Source organism: Drosophila willistoni (genome assembly GCF_018902025.1).
Source record: "Drosophila willistoni isolate 14030-0811.24 chromosome 2L unlocalized genomic scaffold, UCI_dwil_1.1 Seg196, whole genome shotgun sequence".
In the NCBI taxonomy this organism is placed as follows: Eukaryota; Metazoa; Arthropoda; class Insecta; order Diptera; family Drosophilidae; genus Drosophila; species Drosophila willistoni.
This window is the reverse complement of record NW_025814048.1, coordinates 4,819,061-4,838,094: the sequence shown is the minus strand read 5'-3', so window position 1 is coordinate 4,838,094 and position 19,034 is coordinate 4,819,061. Positions and strand designations below refer to the sequence as shown.

General features: G+C 32.7%; 1 protein-coding gene across 1 annotated transcript in view; it reads left to right on the top strand.

The window, feature by feature from the left end:
- Window positions 1–19,034, top strand: part of LOC6640282 (kinesin-related protein 6) — a 36,071-nt gene that overhangs the window by 10,484 nt on the left and 6,553 nt on the right. The window contains exons 2-6 of the mRNA XM_023174842.2: window positions 9,259–9,594; window positions 11,542–11,618; window positions 11,741–12,384; window positions 16,351–16,753; window positions 16,816–17,343. Of these exons, the coding sequence (XP_023030610.1) occupies window positions 9,591–9,594; window positions 11,542–11,618; window positions 11,741–12,384; window positions 16,351–16,753; window positions 16,816–17,337 (1,650 nt within the window). The 5' untranslated portion in view covers window positions 9,259–9,590 and the 3' untranslated portion in view covers window positions 17,338–17,343. The remainder of the gene's footprint in view (window positions 1–9,258; window positions 9,595–11,541; window positions 11,619–11,740; window positions 12,385–16,350; window positions 16,754–16,815; window positions 17,344–19,034) is intronic.

Below are 19,034 nucleotides of genomic sequence, written 5' to 3'. Positions count from 1 at the left end.
AATGTATGGTGGTGCCATGGTGGTAATCGAATTCATAAGTGTTACTGAACGATTACCAACATGAAAGATTGTTCAGATAATACATAAAGCAAAATAAATCTATATAATCAAAAATTGTTGTTTTAAGGCAACCTTTTTTATTTTTATGAAATGTTGTATTTTCCGTTTTGGGGTCAACAAATTAAAACTCAAAATAAAGCAAAAAGTATTAACTTCAAACCGGCAGAAAAAAAAGATTTAATAAATTTAAATAATAAATTCTTTATCCCATATTCCATGTAGCCAAAATTAAGATCCATTTTTATTTAATAATTAATTAATACCTTATCAAAAAGAACCACTGTTCTTGTCAAAGTCTTCCCTAAAGTCAAATAACCTTTATTTTTTAAGAGTATTCAAACAACCGGCAAATGTTGCGTATATATGCGTATTTGAGTCGGTACGAAAGAGATATCAAATATGTATATATTTGGTTCCGAGAGAGTGTTCTCTTTTAAAAAACGTATTATCAATTAGCATAACTAACAAAAATGTTTGTTGTTATTTCAAGGTGAAATATTATAAACAAAAATAATCCCATTTAATCACAACTCTATAAGTTATAAAGCCCCTAACTATAGATAATGCATTTAATGTCATATTTACGCAATTTTTGTCAGAGATTGCATAAAATTTAAACAAAACTCAAACTGTTTGTTATTTGTTTACTTATTTTTTTTAGGTTTATGGTTTCTCTTTCATTTTTACTTTGTTTATTTTTAGTGAAATTTTGGAAATGGAATTCGAGTGGTTTATGTATATAGTATAGAAACATTTCGACTGCTATCGAAATAATTTGTTGGTTTCTATCACGATTTGCACTTTAATCAGAGATAACAAACAGCAAACATTATCTTTCGCTCTAATAGAGGAAACTCCACAAAACTGATTTTAGCTGATATAATGAACTAACTGCCTGATGTTTTGATGTTCCCGTTCCCTTCTTTCTAGTTGTTTTCATTTTTTTTGTTCCTTTTTGGCCACGTCATGTCGGTAATCTCATTGGCATAAAACTAATTTCAACATTAATCCCCCTTAAGTGACTCAACTATTTATTATAAAGGACTTAGTGTAAGAAGACAGCGAGAGACAGCTAGAAAGAAAACTAAAGTTAGAGCTAAGCAAAGAGACGGCTGTTGGCCTCAAAATGAAAGTTCCCCAAAGAGTTCCTACCCAGATGTATATGTATTTATATGTGTGTGAGTGTGTGTGTGTGTGTCGAATATATACACCAAGTATGTGCTCAGGTTGAAAACTTTCTTCTTCTTGTGGCCTGCACTAATTTGGTGGCAAGACGATGGCATTTCCTTTTTCTGCAATCGAATCACGTCTGAAACAAATGACAAAATTTTCCCTTTTTGCATTTAGCGGGGACAGTAACAAAAATTTGGTGGGCGTTCGCATAATGAAAATTTTCCGTAGAAAATGCTAATGTTATTTGATTGTGAGTCTGAGTGATTCTTGTGGTGGCTCCTCCGTTTCGGTGTCCTTGTAACATTTCCAGGAATTAAATCTTTCATTCATTCAGTCATTCTGCCTCGTAATGTGTTTACTTTGGCAGCCAACCGAATGCCAGTCCATGTAGTCGCACTTGAAGCACTTTTTGTGCACTTCATTGCCAGCCATTGGAATTGGCCCAAAATGTCCTTCTCGCCTTGTTCGTTGTCTTTTCGTTTTTCTCTTTTCTTCTCGTTCTTCTTCTTCTATTTCTGGCATTTGTCTCCCACTTGAAAGTGAACTGTCTATTTGTAGAGCCAGTTTTCCTTTTATTTTTTCTTTACCTTTTTTTTTGGTTCATGAAACAGAAAGTTTTTGATACATTTCTTTTCGGTGTGGTGTAAAATCAAACGACGGCAAAGTCATTGTCAAGCCCTTTCGCCCAATGTTTCGAATGTTCCCCCTTAATTAGTGCCCCAAAATGTTGTGTTTTCATTAATTAACGGCCAAAATTGTCTAAATGGATACATGGGCCCTAAAATGATATAATGCAAATATTTGCTTACTGCCAAGTAAATAATGCCCTTTGGCCCTCACATTATTCCCTGGCTATTTGCTTTCCCTACCCTTTACCCATTCTCCTGCTTTGCCATTATAAACCAGAAGATGCTCATCGTCCTTTCAAGTGTTGGCCTTAACCATATGCAAACGCACATCTGTCTGTATGTGTGTGTGTGTGTCTTATATTCTTATGCACATGTTTGTATTAGGACATACTTCACATTTTAAGCACACACACACACTCGAAGTAAAGGGTTTGTTGTTCTTTTCATTGAGCTTTTCCTATTCAAGATTTTAATTTTTCTCAAACTTGAGTTTCCATTTTCCAATTCAAACCAATCAATGTGAAGATCCATCAAAAGAAGTATGAACTTATGTGGTAAGTCCTTAAAATTGATGACCATAAGTTTGATAAATTGGTAAAGTTATTTAGATTGTCAATGAAAAAAATTATATTTTAAATATGATGAATTCTTAGATAGCTTAAATTGTTTTAGCCTTTTTGTAACTTATATTAAATTAAATTTAAGTTCGAATTTTAATATGAATAAAATATTTTTGAGCTTTTGTGTTTATTCATTCATTACGTAACGCTCTCAGATGACAGAAGTGTAAGTAAGAACATTTTTTGGAAAGGTATCAGAAAGCAGGTGGGGTAATCCATATTAAAGTATTTTATAAACTATTTTAAACTTTTATGTACTTGTAATTTTCAATTGTGATTGTGTTGCAGTTGGAAGGAGAGGTTTAAGCATATTTTGTGGAAAAGGTAGTTCAAATGAATTTCGCTTTATCCACTTACATTCTTTCTCACTCCTCTCCTTGAAATTAAAACCTTAACTACTTAAAATACTTGAGCTTTAAACCTTTCATCAAAGTTTGTAAATTACAATTGACCTGTTCTCGTTAAAAATGTTTTATTCCTGACACTGAACAAAAAGTTGTAAATTAAATTGTTTGCAAAATTAAATTATTTTGTAAATAAATTCACTGTCCTTCAACTATTTAACTATAAATAAGTAGAATACTTACTTATTTAAACGAATGATTGAGCCTGTTTGATCAACGCATTGAAAAATTTTTATGTAAACAATAATTTATATATTAAAGAGGAAATTAAGCTTTTCATTTTAAGCCCAATGTTAAAAGTATTAATTTTTTTCCAGAAACATAACCAACATTGCCATAAATTATCTCTTATTATATAATCATATAAAAAAATCAAGCTTACAATTTCCATAACAAGATATGACAAACCGCAAAAGCATGACTTAAGAGCTGGAAAACCATTAAGTTTTGTCTTGAGCCAACCCCAAAAATATATATTTTGTTTGGAAAAAATACATACACTGACTTTATTTTTACTCTTATTCAAATAAAGAAAAATAAAATTTGTATTCTTGTTTTATTGAAATGCAAAAAATTTTAGAGTCATACATAAAACTAAACATTTTAATACCAAAAACATTTTTAAAGTACTAATTGAGAATATTATTCCTAAATTCTTAGTTCTAGTTCAAAAGTTTATCTCAAAAATGTTACCCAGATTTTTTTAGTAAATAAAATATTTACCTAAAAAATTACCCCAAAAAAAAAATAATTACGAAATTTGGAATTATCATTGATAACTACTACTCGATAGTTTCCATGCAATTTCTTGAAAATGTTGAGGGTTTTCCAGCACTACTATGATTACACTTAAACAGAGTTTATCAACACTGTTTGAGTTAAAATAAATATTGTTTGTAGATGTGACTTGAATTAAAATTGTGGCTCTAGTTCTATTTTCGAAATTCCATTCATTTCTAATCTAGTTGATTTGAATACTTTAATTTATGCAATTTATTAAACCTTTTGATAGATGTATGTGCCAAGCAATATATTTATAGCAAATGGCTTATCAGTATTCTGTTTCGCATATATCAATACTTTGTTAGCCTTATTTTCAGCCATATTATTTATGTAAATTTTCTTTTCAATCGAAAGTATCTGACCGAATTATGCCAAAGCAAAAGTTTCATAGCATACTTTAAGGCTGTATGTATGTACATACATACATGTGTGTTTGTGTATATGCCATATTTGATTCGTAGATTTTATGCCATTTGTCATATAAATCTTCAAGTTGAGTAGGAATAGGCCACAGAGAGAGAACAGCATGGAAAGAGCCATAAAATGTTTGTCGAGTTTGGCTATGGCAAAGCCAAAAACGAAAATCCCTTTTGACTAACTGCTTATTGGGAATGCCAAAAAAATAACTGAATGTGTATGACTCTGTGTGTGTGTGTGTGTGTGCGTGTATGTGTGTGTATCCGGATGTGTGTTTCATGATAATCGCACCATAAAAGGCTTATACAAACTGCATAGTGGAAAAATGTTTTGTACATAAACACGAACAAACAAACTCATATGAAATGTTAATTTATAGCCCATATTATTATTATTATACAATCGCAATCGAATGGAAAACAAACATTTTCATTTTCCATTTCCCCAACTGGCCATTGAATGCATGAATTATTTATATTAGATTCTCACATTGGATCTCCCAACGTATTCTAAAACTGTTCGACCACAATTGTTGGTGTTGTTTTTCTTTTATTTTTTTTCTCATTTCGTTTTTATTCTGTTTTGGTAATAAATAAAATTTTGAAATATAAATAAAATTAAAACAAATATAGGATTTTAATACACGCACACAGACACACCCATACCTGGACATACGTGACCTCTGTTAAATTTATGTTCAAGTGGAAAATCGAAGATATTAGTGAAAACCAAAACCGTTCCCGGTTTTTTCTCAAAATCAGTTTGAGTTCTTTTTTTTTTGTGTTCTTTTATGCATGCATCAAATTTATGGCCTGGCCCACATGCCTGAGCCAATATGGCACAAACAGATAACTGGAATCTGAGAGTCGCTACACGGAGTTGGAGTTTGTAGATTGGTTTCAATGGTTTTACCGCAGCTCTAGCCAGCTTGACATCAACAGTCCCAGCAGTGTTCGAAATTTGTCTGTCAAATATTTGCTCACAGAGATTGCCATTGGCGGATTGGGTGACGCGATTTGATTCGGTTGTCAGTCCCATAGAGATGTGCCTAGCTGGAGTTCCCGCTCTCTGTCTCCCTCTCTCTCTCTCTCTCTCTCTCTATCTCTATTTGTGTGTTTGTATGTTTATATTTATGTTTTGTGGCTGCTATGGGATGCGCTGGTGTTTTTGAGAACTAGGTCAAAGCACATTCAGGACTGTCACTTCAAAAATTCATAAAAAAAACAAAAATAACAAGAAATGAACAAACAAAAAAAAATTGCCTAACAAATAGTCAAAAAACAAACAGAAATTCTCGACTAACAACTGAAAGCGATTTCAATATAGCCAAGTTTCGGTATCAAAAAGATTTCACGATTTTTTTTTGTGAAAAGAATAGAATTTTCCATTTTAAACACTTTAAAATATTGAAGCTGTTACTGTCCTTTATATGACATTAAAACAAATCTCAGAATTAGGTTTAATCAATCTTATAAACATTTTGAAAAATTTTGAGTTTTATTATGAATAATTGAATTATTATTCAAATTTGATTTGGGTTTTTGTTTAAGCGACCGTTTGTACTTATATTAAATGTATATATTATATATTATAAATATTATTTTTCATTTTAGAGGTTTCCAATACATTTTGATATCCAGTAATCATTTTCAGGGGATTATTTTCGAGTTTTTAAATTTACTTTCAAAATTTCTGTCTGAAAACATAAACCTCAAAGAATGTTTTATCTTGTCAAGAATATTTTACTGTTTTTAAGAAGCAAAGTGGGAAAATAAATGGTTTAAAAAAATATCAAATTTAATAAAGGGTTGTTTTTTTAAATAGTTTAATATATTTAGAATGCGATTCCAATGTTAGAACTTGATTGCAAAGAAATTACAATTTTACTATATTTTTGTATCTTTTCCTAAGATACAATATTTAGTTTTCAAAATGGAAAAGGTTTTTAATCTAATATGCAGTTACATGCAGACTTACATTATGTTCCATGAGATATTTTCCTTGTCTCGAAATAACCTTATTTAAAATCCTGAATTTTTAATATTGTTGGATAATCGTTTTCCAAGAATCCTTTATTAAACATGTTCCCAGCCGTTTCAATACAAAATTTACGTTTATAAATGTGAATTAAAATTATCCAAAAATTCTCTGGTTTAAAATATTAAAATATTGAAACCAAAAATAAGTATTTTTATACTTAGGTATGTATATTTTGGCCATATCCAATTTTGGTTGCAACACAAAAACCGCTAATTATGCACAGTGAATTACCCAAAGTAAAAGGCTCATCTCTAAGCTCTGGGCCAAAAAGGCAGACAGACCCATGTCTGATAAGGACAATATGCCTCAGCATACATATATAAATACATACATATATATCTCATACCACTTTTCTTCCTATCTGTTTGTGTGTTTGTGTGTGTGTGTGTGTGTGCTCACTCATTCAAATTTATGCTTATGCCTAAAGCCGCTGATTATGACAAATATGCCACGCTTCACTGGCCTTGTCGCTTATTATGATTATTATTTCGTTTGCTTGTTTCTGGTCAAAAGCAAAATCCCCTTACCTTACCCCATCCACCATCGTCATCGTCACCAAAAAATAAATAAAACTTTTATTATTAGCCCTGAAAGCCGGAGATCTAAAAAGCCCAAGGACCCCATATATAACACACAGACAAGCATCAGCATCCTAATGATGTCACACACATGTACACAGATAGATATATGTATATGTGTACATATACAAACACATATCGTCAATTATCATGTGTAAATTGTTTGATGTGTGTCACCTGCCACATTTGCTTTATTGCCGCTCATTAGAAGTGCCCCAGCTCCTGGTCTCAGGCTTACAGTCTCACCTTAAGCTTCCACATGCTGCAAATTTTGAATGAATCCCAAACACTCACTTCTCCATACAAGTCACCTTTAGCATGTTGCCTGTTTGACTTCTAACACGTTTTAGTTTTTATATCCCTCCCCACTCGACTCCTTCTTCACTGGTTGACTTAGTCTACCGATTTGTTTGCGCTTCAAGTGACAAAGATTTTTGTTGTTGGTTTTGACATTTTGATGAATGGGATCAGTTGGCAGGCCACGTCAAGCTAGTTATTCAGATGCGGGTGGGCTCAATATATCCTTGTCACATGGCCTATATATAGAACCAAATTGTAAATAATTGCAAAAGTTATTACAAATTTCTTGCATTTAAGGTACAATTTTTTCTAAATGTGATATTGACATTATGTTACTGAAGTTTCTTCCTAAACAAATGGATAATTTTGAAAATGCTTTTGAATACTCTTCAAAACTTTATAAACTGTAGTGGCGCAGTGTAAAATCTCTTAAACTAATAATTTTTCCTCAGAATTTTCTTACGTTTTCTAACACTAAAAGACAATTTGCAATATTTATTTAATCAAAGAGATTTCAAACCATTATTAGCTATTAAATTGTTATTGTAAACCTTAAAACACAGTCCAATTTAAGATTTTGTTACACGGTATGAATTATAATAAGTAAAAAAGACATTTTCTTCATATTAACCTACATGTACGAAAATTTTCGATATTTTTTCGTACATTTCTCACACTGAAAATAATATTTTATTAAGTATTCAAATTTTGTTGAGTTAGAGTTGTGCTATTTAATAAAGATTTATCTATAGTTGCTTATGGTAGAAATCTCGTTAGAAGATATCTTAACATCCTTAAAAAAATATAAGTAAAAAGAGGGTACATGTCATAACGCCCAGTGTCATAAGGCCCATGGGCTTTATGTCGCAAAAATGTGTGTCTTAGCGCCCATGGGCGCTAAGACACTTTTAAATGTTAACTAGCGCCCACTCCAAAAACGAAATAGCGCCCGAGGGCGCTACGACACAATTGAAGAATATTCAATAAAATATTTAAAAAATGTAATTGTTTTGTTTTCTTATTTTTTAAAGCCCTTTAATCGTGTCATAACGCCCATAAAAAAGTGAAATAAAGTCCGGCGTGCTTTATGTCACATTTAAAAGTGTCATTGCGCCCGTGGACTTTATGTCGCAAAAATGTGTGTCATAAGGCCCAAGGGCCTTATGACACTGGGCGTTATGACATGTACCCGTAAAAAGAACTCTGACACCTCTAAAATTTGCTACATTTTTCAACACTTAAATTAATACGCTGAGAAGAAGATCATTTTTACCATGAACATAACAACAACATAAAACATTTTTTAACCTAGTTTAAAATCTCTTTAGAAGATTGAATGATCTAAGAAATTGTTTTTTCTTAAAAATTTTCAAACTTACCAACACTAAATACAATTTTCTGCTTGTCTATTAACGTTTTACAATTCAAAAAACTTTAATTCCCTCTTCAGAGATAAAACACAGTTTAATGTGGCAAAACTCTTGTTAGAAAATGGAAAATTGCCAATTTAGTTGCGTTATAGAGTTGCCACTTTATTGTAACTTTTCACATTTAAATTTGCTGTGCATAAGCTGGGTTTACCGTTTCGTTGGTAACTAATTCCAGTTGATTTTATGGGCACTGCGTATAAGCTGCATAATTGTTTGCCGCTAAACAATGGCAACTTGTTATTTTTACCGTTTTTTTATTTATGTACCATATACATATACATACATACACTGTATATGTGTATGTATGTATGTATGTATCAGTTTATGTATAGCAATCTTTTTGTTGGCGGGGTATCATTGAAAACAATCGTTTTGGGGCTTAGCCAAAATGGTCAAAATAACAATAACAACGGCTGGCAACCTTTCTAAGCCAAACAATAGAGAGGGGGCCAACAAAACCAAAAATAAAATCAAAAAAAAAAAAAAGGAAGGATTATTTTGATTATTTGGCGTGTTTCAAATGTGGCCAAAGATAACAACAACATTTGAGGCCCCCCAAAAAAAAACAAGCTGCTGTTCATTTCAATGAACTTGCTTTTCAAACGAAATTTTTATCATGCTCGGTCAGGCAGGACTTTACTTTTTTGCTCCTTGTTTTTCTTGCTTTTTTTTGCACATTGTTCTGCTAACAACAACAATAACAAGGCTATTGGAATAAAAAAAAAAAGAAAAAAACAAGAGAGAGAGAGAGAAAAAAAAAGTGAACAACTACAAATCTGGTGAGGAAAATTTGCTTATGTTTTGCTTTCGTTTCTCTTTCTTAGACATTAGATCCTTGTGGCTAACGAGGAAACGGCAACGGAATTGGAATCATTCAGCAGGCCAAGTCCGACTGGGTGAGTCTGAGGAATCAGAGGCTCAAACTCTGGGCATTTATACGCTACAACAGCCGCATAAATTTCCGCTTCAATTGGACGTGTACAACAGTCGGAGTGGAGGAGGAGGAGGAGGAAGCAACATCAACAGGGGCAGCGGTCGTGGTAATTGTAGCTGTGATTACCAGTTCCAGGACTCAAAAGCTTCGACAGCGGCAACAACTCAGCGACAACAGCAACGGCAATCAACACTTTCCGAAACCAAATTTATTGAAAGTTCAATGGGTAAGCAACAACACCAACAATTACAGGAAAAAAAAGGCCAGAAAGAATGAATGAGAGAGAGAGAGAGAAAGAATGAAAAAAAAGAAATAAAATAAAGCAATCAGCAGGCTGACTGGCTGCTTGCTGTTTTCAATAAGAATTTAAATTAATATTTCTCCCCCCCATCTCCTTCTCATTGAATGTGAAAAGTTAAAATGAGATGAAATGAGATTCTCTCCATTCGACCAGAGCCATGAATTCCGGCTTTCGTTCTACTTAATTTGTCAATGGAAAAAGAAATTAAATCGATTTTTATTAAAGTTTACCATTTTGCAATGATTTTCAGTTGGTCTTTTTTATGTTGATCCTTATTTTAAATTCGCCTCTTCTTCTTCTTCTGCCTATGTAACAACTGTTAAGCTCTTGCACCAAATCGCATTAAGTGGCAACGCCAACAGTTTGAACTTTAGCTTAAGTAATCAACGAAAAGTGCCAAACAACTTTACTTTTACCACAAACTGTGTTTCTTGCGGAATAAAATATGTAAATTTCTGTGATCTTTAGAAGTTTTAACTAAACGTTTGAAATTTAGAACATTTCAATAGTTTAAGCTAGTTGATTATTTTTTGTCTTTTAGAGCGATTTTAAACTAGGATTTAAGACGGGTTTCTAGCAATGTTTGTTCCAATTTCAAACTTAAAGAATTCTTTTCACAAAGCAACATATATTAAATGTCTTAAGCATAGATAAAATATAATCAAAGGAGGTGGATAATCAATTAAGAGGATTTAAAAGTGTGAAGGCAAAAAATGACTGGAAATAATAGTTTTTCATATGTGACCTAAATTAAAGAGAATATAGATGAAATGGATTTGATCAAAATCTTCAATTAGTTACGTAAAAGACTTCCAACGGCCAAAAATCTAGATTTGAACACCGAAAATATATTATTAATCCTTAAAAAACAAAACCCCTTTTTGGAACCGTGGAAGATATTTAATAAATTGATATATTTTAAAAATATTAAATTGCAGAAAGTAAAATTAACCCCGGTTCTCAATATAATCAAATTACTATAAGAAATTTGTCCAAATATTCAAGTCTTTGACATAATAGATATTAATACTAAAGATGTGTTTCAATTTGAAGTTCAGTCTATTTTCAGTTTAAGAGTACTAGTCTAAAACTTTAACATGATTTTCCTAAAGTGATGTTAAAGAAGAAGTTGAAGCTGAAGAAGTTTTCTGTTTTGCATTTTCAAGTATATTTGCTAAAAATTGTATGCAAGTCCAATAAATATGTTGGGAGTTAAGCTGAATTTATAAGACCTAGTAGACCTCGAATTTCAATACGAAAATCATTTCAAAATTCTTGAATTGATTGTCATGATTTTTTTTTAATTTTCTACACTCAATATTAAGTTTTGTCAAGGAATTTTTATTTATTTTATGGTCGCAAGAGTATACAATTTGTTGTCCCAAATACCGATTTCCATGTTCAAACCTTCTTGCCAAAAACAATTAAGTCCGCCATTTTGCTAAATAAACACCCAATGATCAATATTAAACAATTTAAAAATATTGTCCAAATATTACCTTTTTGGGATTCCATATATACTCCCTCAAAAGTATTAGGTAGTAAAAAATCTGTTAAAGCCTCTTTAAATTTTTAAGTACTTATGAATTTGTATTAAGCCAAAAATGTAAACAGTATTAACAATTAGTTTCCTTACCTACAACTAATTGTAAATATTACCCAATAAATATATTTTCCAATTTGAAGTTTCTTACGTAAAGGCCATATGAATTTTAATGACTTATTTTCATTTAATTGCTTTTTAACATCATTTTAATTATTTCTAAATCGAATTGCTAGCTTTGCCCCCATGTGGCAAGTGTAATTTAATACTCCACGTTGCCATATTATTTTCAATTCAAATATTTGAAATTTCTCTTTCGCCTTCTGCAGCTCAAACAATGGAGTGTACGAGTAGCAGCAATCAAAATTCTATTTATGTACTTAATGCCAGTTACAATGCATATGGGGTAAGTTTTCTGTTGCAATGTTATCTAAAAGTTGCCATTGGCATTGCCTTCTTCTTACAAATATTGTTCTTCCTCTTGTTATTGGTTTGGGTTTTTTCCTCACATTTCTTTCCTTCTCTAAGGACTTTGGCACATATGCTGCTGCTGCCGGGGCTGCTTCGGCTCTGGCTGCTGCTACTGGGCCAACAAAGCGTGAACCAACAAGGACGAGGCCAAGTTGCAGTTTGCAGCATAAATTCAAAACTTTTGGTGCCGGTTATGGCGAAGTGGGTGTGGACTATGGAGGCGGAAGCACATCAAACTACGTAAATCCTGCTACATCAATGTCAACCGCAATGTGTTCACCGGCAACGGCAGCGTTGCAGAAATTGTTCAATTGCAGCGTCTCTGTTGGCAGCGGAGGCGGTTGCCAAAATGTCAACAACAGCAATAGCACTGGCAACAGCAACGGCAACAACAACAACAATAACCCGACAGTCTCCAGCCATAACAATGGCTGTCTGTCAGCAGCAGGAAAAATGCTTGAGAGCACAGCAGGAGTTGGCTCGGCAGGTGCTGTTGCCCTACACAATGGCAACAGCAACAGCAACATCACCGCAGCAACCAGCAACAACACGAAGAAGAAATGCACCAAATCAACGCTTATTGCCAAGAAGACAAAGTTTTTGAAATTTCTCGAAGAAGAAAAATGGCGCAGCAGTGCCACAACGAGAGCACCAACAACAGCAGCCACATCGACAACCACGATGGAAACCTGCACATCAAGGTAACTATAGTTACTTATACCTATATATGTATCTATTACAAATATTCTGAAGTAGTCGACTTTGAAATGCTCTACTTTCATGTAACTCCCAACTTGAACTCCCATTGAATTTAAATTTATGGAGTATAACATATGTATACGGATAATTGTAAGCGATAGGTAGTCGATTAGTAGTCATTAAGACCGATAGCTTTACACTTTCATATCTTCGAAAAAACTATATACATTCATCTAAACAGAAGTGGATCTCTACAGTATTCAAAGCAACTTGCTATATAAACTTTACGAACGAAAGACTCTGATAATTATGATTAATGAAATTACAAGGAATAGAATTCGATATTTCGAATCGATTTTGATCGATAACTATCCTCAAAATCTATAACTATTAACTCTTCTTAATGCGTCACAGAAAAAGAACAATCTATTAAATCCTTGTTAGCAGTAAGATTCATTTACAGATATAGATACCTTCTTAATCGAAGTCACTTTTCTTATTGCTAGATCGATATGTTAGATACTATAAGATTGTGAAACACAAAATCATTAAAATCGAAAGTTGTTCACACTTTTCAAATTATTTTAAAAAGTAGGAATCAATTTATAAAATTCTTTTTAGCTGTAAGATCCATAGACAGCTAACATATCTATTATAAAGCAAATTACTTGGGTTGGAAGGATGATATTAGAATTATATATATTGAAGTCTGATAGGATATATAGTAGAATTATATATATTGAACTCTTAGACGAATCTAAAATATATACTTACATTTTTGGGGAGAATTTTTCGATCAAATATCAATATTTTTGCTGATGACATTTAATTATTATGAAGAATTTTCAAAATTATTCGACCAAAACTTTGACTCGCTGATTGTGGGTAAAAAAAGCTGTAAAATGTAATAAATTGCTTAAGATACTAAAATGTCAGTAGTGTCTAGACCGCCAGACTCCACTCTATATCAGTCCATGATTCCAATAAAACCAACAACTTACATACAATAGACAAATACAAATTTGATTAATATTAAGTAGAGGTTTACGATTAGAATGAGACAAACTAAAAAGAGATAATATTAATCAAAACTGGCTTATCACTTTTTCTTAGTTGTAATTTTTATGAAATGCTTTATAGCTTTCTTATTTAGGTATCTTTCAGTTATTCTAAAATGTCCTTACCTATCGACTTCAATTGAACATACAATTTGAGAACAAATTTTCAGTCTAAACAACTTTAAGATTAATTAAACGTTACTTTAATCTTTGATAATTTCAATATACCCTTGTTTGTGTAAAGTAAGAGTATGTGGAAATTCTTCTCATAAATGTTGCAAAAAAAAAAAAAGAAAAATGTTTTAACTTTTATGGGCCACAAGTTTATTGGGGAATTTTCCCACACTGATGATGACGACGAAGATGACGACGACAACTTGGTCATTAAGTTGTTGCCCCATAGACAGTTTTTTTTGTTCACCAGAAATTGGCTAGCCTTATAAGAATTTTATGGGACATTTTATTGGAACTAAACTGATGGTTGCGGTTCATTTCTGATGGACTTTGCTTCTATGTAGTTATATGATGTAGGAAAAATGCATTTATGGTGGATGAAACTTTCTTGCAATGCATTTATGTTCGATGTTCCAAGGAAAAGCCATAAGTTTTGATTACCAGCATGCTTAGCTAAAAGTTGTTCCACTTTCGCTTTCCTTTTATCTTTTGCGTTTTCTATCTTTGGCTGGAAATTGAAAAATTAACGAGCATAACATCAAAATGCAGTGAACCTTGAATGAGTCTAGAACCGGGTAGAGTTGCATCATCAGCTCACAAAGTTGATTAAAACGCCATAATCATATTTGTGAGATGCATCCACCAACAAAAAAAAAAAAAGTAAAAAACAAAGGCAAAAAGAATGTTGGCACTAAAAGTTTTTTGCCTCCCCCAATAGACATCACTCATGGCCTTTTAAAGTGCACCAAAAACAAAAAAAAAAAAAGACCGAAAAACGCACTCTCAAACTTTTCGACATGTAATCATGTCAAAGTTCGTTACAAAAGGCAACGGCACAGCAAAATTTTTCATTAATTGCATCCACTAAGGGGCAGAAACTTGTGCTTCTTTGATTTATTAGCGCACTGGGCGCGTTTAATTAATAAACGTCAAGCGTGGCCAACTGATAGGGAGAAAGAAAATCATTTTTTTCCCTCATTTCATTACAGTGGAAAAATTTAATTAACCAAAAACCAAAAATTTGCATTGCTTATGCTTTAATTTTAATTTTATGGGGACAAGGTTTTTATTTGAAGATTAACCTATTCCTGATGATTAAACAGATATCCTAATCGAAGAAGAATATTTGGCTTTTTCACTTTTTTTATTCCTTAATATGTATATAAGAAATCGACAATAAAATTAAGCTCAAATGTTTCAATTTTAATGAAATTAACTATGCCTATTCCCGTTTTCGATTCCGTATAACTTTTAACAAAACGAATATGATTTGGGGATTTGATTCGCTTAATTTGAAATGTAAGTCAAAAATATAAAATTTTCAAAACAAGTCCAAACTGTAAATATATCATTCCAAGAATATCCTTAATTTTTCTTAACCAAAGCTCAGAGGTATTTTTATCATTCAAAAATTATTTAAATTATTAACAGAATTTAGATTAAAGTAAGTGATTAATCAAATAAAATATAGAAGAATGAGTTTTTTTCGGCAAAATCTGTCAATGTCAATGCCATTTTGTTTCGACAAAATAGTGTTTATATACATAGATGAACTTTCTTTCCCGAAAATTTCACAAGTCTTTTTAAATTTTAGACTATTTAGGCTTCTTAATGGAAAATCGCGTAAGGATCAGAAGTTTTTTGTTTTCAGTTTTGTCATAAATCTTGAGTTGAATATAATCTTAAGATTGGAATTCAATGTACCCATTCCTCAAGTTATCATCTTTTACAGTTTCCATTTCTAGTCTATTAATACCGAACAACAATTCACTAATAGTCCCAAGAACTAGTTCTCATCAAAGTGTGGCAACCTCTTATGTTCTACGTTCTGGACTATGTGGCATGCTTTCTATTCTATTTCCTTTAACTTGACATACAACATATTGATATTGTGTTTAACTTTGGGCTTGGACTACATAAGAGTTTCTATAGTTAAGAAAGATTCAGTTGAAGCTTTTCCATTTATTCTTATTTACTTGTCTTTTTCCAATCGTATTAGTAAACCATTTTATTTTCTGTTCTTTAGTTTGCATAAATTTTGCTTAACGATTCCCAGTATCATTTTACGCTTTTACTCTGATTTCTTCTTAGTCGTCGCCAAAGTTTATCAGCCGTGGATATGAAAATTGCATTATTCATATTCCTGTGACACATACGTTTGCCGCAGTCCCCACAGTGTTTTTTGCACTATTTCTTTTATATTTTTTTTTTTGTGTTTTGTTCTTTTTTCTGCCTGTGCATAAGTCGGCCCGTGGGAAATTCTTTTTCGCGCCGCGCGCACATTCATCAACTTTTCCTCAACGACTCCATCAAAATAAGTTGCGAAAACTTTTTTGCAAGTATTTTGCATTTTTGCAGTTGATAAGGCAAATGGTAAAAGAGGGTAAAGAAGGGGTTGGACGGTGCCCAAGGAAAGTGGGTGGTGGCTCGGCGTATCTGAGTTTCCCTTTTAATGTTTGTGGAATGTGAATAAATAGTTTTTTGTTGTTGGACGCTGGTGATAAAGGTGCCCTCGAGGGAAATGAAAATGATGATGGGTCATTTATTTCTGGCCTGGCTTGAACTTGAATTTTTGTTTGTTGGTCTCTAATTTGAAGAGACTTCTCTCTATAGCTCGATTCTTTGCTCGATTATTTACTCTTATGCGAAGTGAAAGGCATTTAATAAACGTTTAGTTTAGTCAAGCAAAAGCTAAATAAACTTGCCCTGCTCACTCACCCAATCTCTTTCTGACAGCAATGAGGCAGCCAGCTCTACATCAACATCATCATCATCATCATCATCCTTGGACCCTTACCACTCATTTGTGGGCCAGCCAGGCGAAAAGGGCCAAACCAGTAGCAGTGGCAACAATGGCAGGCACTTGAAAAATCAGGAGTCAGCATCAGCAGCAAGAGTCGAGCGGAATAAATTGAACAATTGGAGCATGCATAATGATGACAACAACAAGTTGACCAACTATAACTACCCACAGTACCAGCAACAGCAGCAAAAGCAGCAAAAGCAGCAGCAACAACAACAACAATCTTTGAGTGCTAAGCCCCAAACAAGATCCAGTTTTGAGCTCTACCAAGAGGCAGCCGACATTTTGGGTCTAAGTTGTAGCCTCTGTGATAATTGCCGATGCCTGGACTGTCAGGTAAGTGTCCAATCTGAAATCAGTCTCTTATCAGTAATCTGATGATTGGTTTTGCCTTTTAGAGCGGCTACTTTGATTGCGCCAATGACGACGACGACTACGATGATGATGATGACGACGAAAGCTATGCTGAGGAACTGATGGATGATGTCTACGAGGCGTATGATTATGGCATCGAAGAGCTGCAAATGTTGTTGATGGCTACGACGACAAGACAAAGACAAGAACGAGGACAAGTCCAAATACATGGACACGAACAAGTAGAAGGACATCAGCGGGCCATGTGCTACGCTGTTAATTGCCAGCAAAAGTGCCAACAACTGCCAACTGAAGAACCTAACGAGAAGCAGCAGCAGGAGCAAGAGCAGGAGCAGCAGCAGGAGCAAGAGCAGGAGCAAGAGCAAGAGCAAATGCCAGGAGCCATGTTCACGTCTGGAGAGCAACATCATCGTTTGGCCATTGATTTTGATTTAATTAATGCAACAGCAGCAACAACTGGCGACCAGCCACAGCTAGCAAATTGTGAAACATTCAACGACTTGAGTCTAATTGAGAGCCAAATCCAGCAGGAACCATTCACGTAAATTAAGGTGAGTTACGACAAATTTGCATGCGTAACGGTAAAAGATTTGCTTAAGAAAAGATACGTACAAAAAAGTATAGCATACATTTTGGGGCCACAATATTGGCCAACAATTTGATTGAAATTTGTCTTTTAATTAAATATTCAATTAAACATAAATACGGAAATTGAAATTTAGAAATCAATTTAAAATTAAAAAATCATACAGTTAAAAATCATTTTATTTAATAATACAAAATAATTCACTTTATTTATTGGTTTTCTTTTATATTTAATAAAAATAAAGAATTGTAGTGTTATGAGTTTAACTTATTTAGTTTTTCTGTCAGTAACAATTAACGAAAATAAATCGAAATTGAGTCAGTATAGACATGCTAAAGATTTCTTTATTTACTTTTATTTGAAAGTTGGGTATACACCCTTTTTTTAAACTTTTACAAATATTGAAATATTACGGATACAAGGATTTATTGTACTATTGATCTATTTAGAAGCCTTCAATATAATCAGCCAACATAGTTTTGTTTCAATGTCCTTAATATGTTATTATATTGAAGCTCAAAAGAAAACCATAAAAATATGCCCCAGTTATATATATTTAAAATGACTAAAATGGAAATAATACTTATATATCAAATGGCTAAACTGATCTTTTTAAAATCCTATCCGTATTTACTTAAAACGACGAGTAAACTTCTATACTTTCTTATGCAGCAATAATAAATTAGGTTGTCTATTGAAATTAGAGTTATAAAATTACCTGAAAGTCAATTAAATTTGCAAGAAAAATGAAGTTTTAAGTTCTTCTAGACGGCGTTTTGGAAGTTTGGTAGTTAATAAAGGAAAAATTTTGTAAATTTCTAATACTTTGTGCTTCAAGTTTAGGCCACGTTAATATCAAATCCTCATTGGCGATTTTAAAGTACGAAAACTTTTCAACTTCTCACAAAAGTCTGAAATCACCTTTTTAGGTATGCAAAAACAATTCAAATATTCTTTCGAAATTTAAAATTGAAAAATTATCATTGTTGTGCACTTTTTTATAATTTAATTTTTAAGAATCAAATTTTATTTTATTTTAAAAAGTAAAACAAAATTGCGGATACCTTCTTCTAAAATTGCTTTTCCTATAGATTCTGTGATGAATTATTTTCAGAATTGTGCGAGTTCCAAGTAAACCCATTTTTCGTTTTTATCAAAGATCTATCATCAAATGTTGCACAAACTGACAAAAGAATTTGCAAACATTTTTCTTTTGCTCAATCAACATAAACTTACTCTATATATTTATGATTGAAGAGAGTTATTTGAATGTTTTATTTATTCTGTGGTATTTACAAAAAAAAAAAGGTTTTAGACATTTCCTGGCAAGTTGATGTCTCTATATAGTTATGATTGCAATGATTTATCCTCTGATCCCCTGCCTTTAACTTCAAACTCAAAAACTGGAAATGGCCAAAAAGATAGCTTATGCAAAAGTGGCAAATTGCATTTTATAATGTACATATATACAAATATATACACATAGACAAACAGACACTACAATAAATAAACCCTCAAAATGCTTGCTGAATTGGCAAAGCTCTTCCGGCTGCCACTTGGACCCGAACCATAACCGCAACAACTGGTCAGTTTTAGAGCACAAAATAAATGCATTTCTGGTTTCTGGGCTTTGAGTGAAAGGGCAATGTGGTCGAG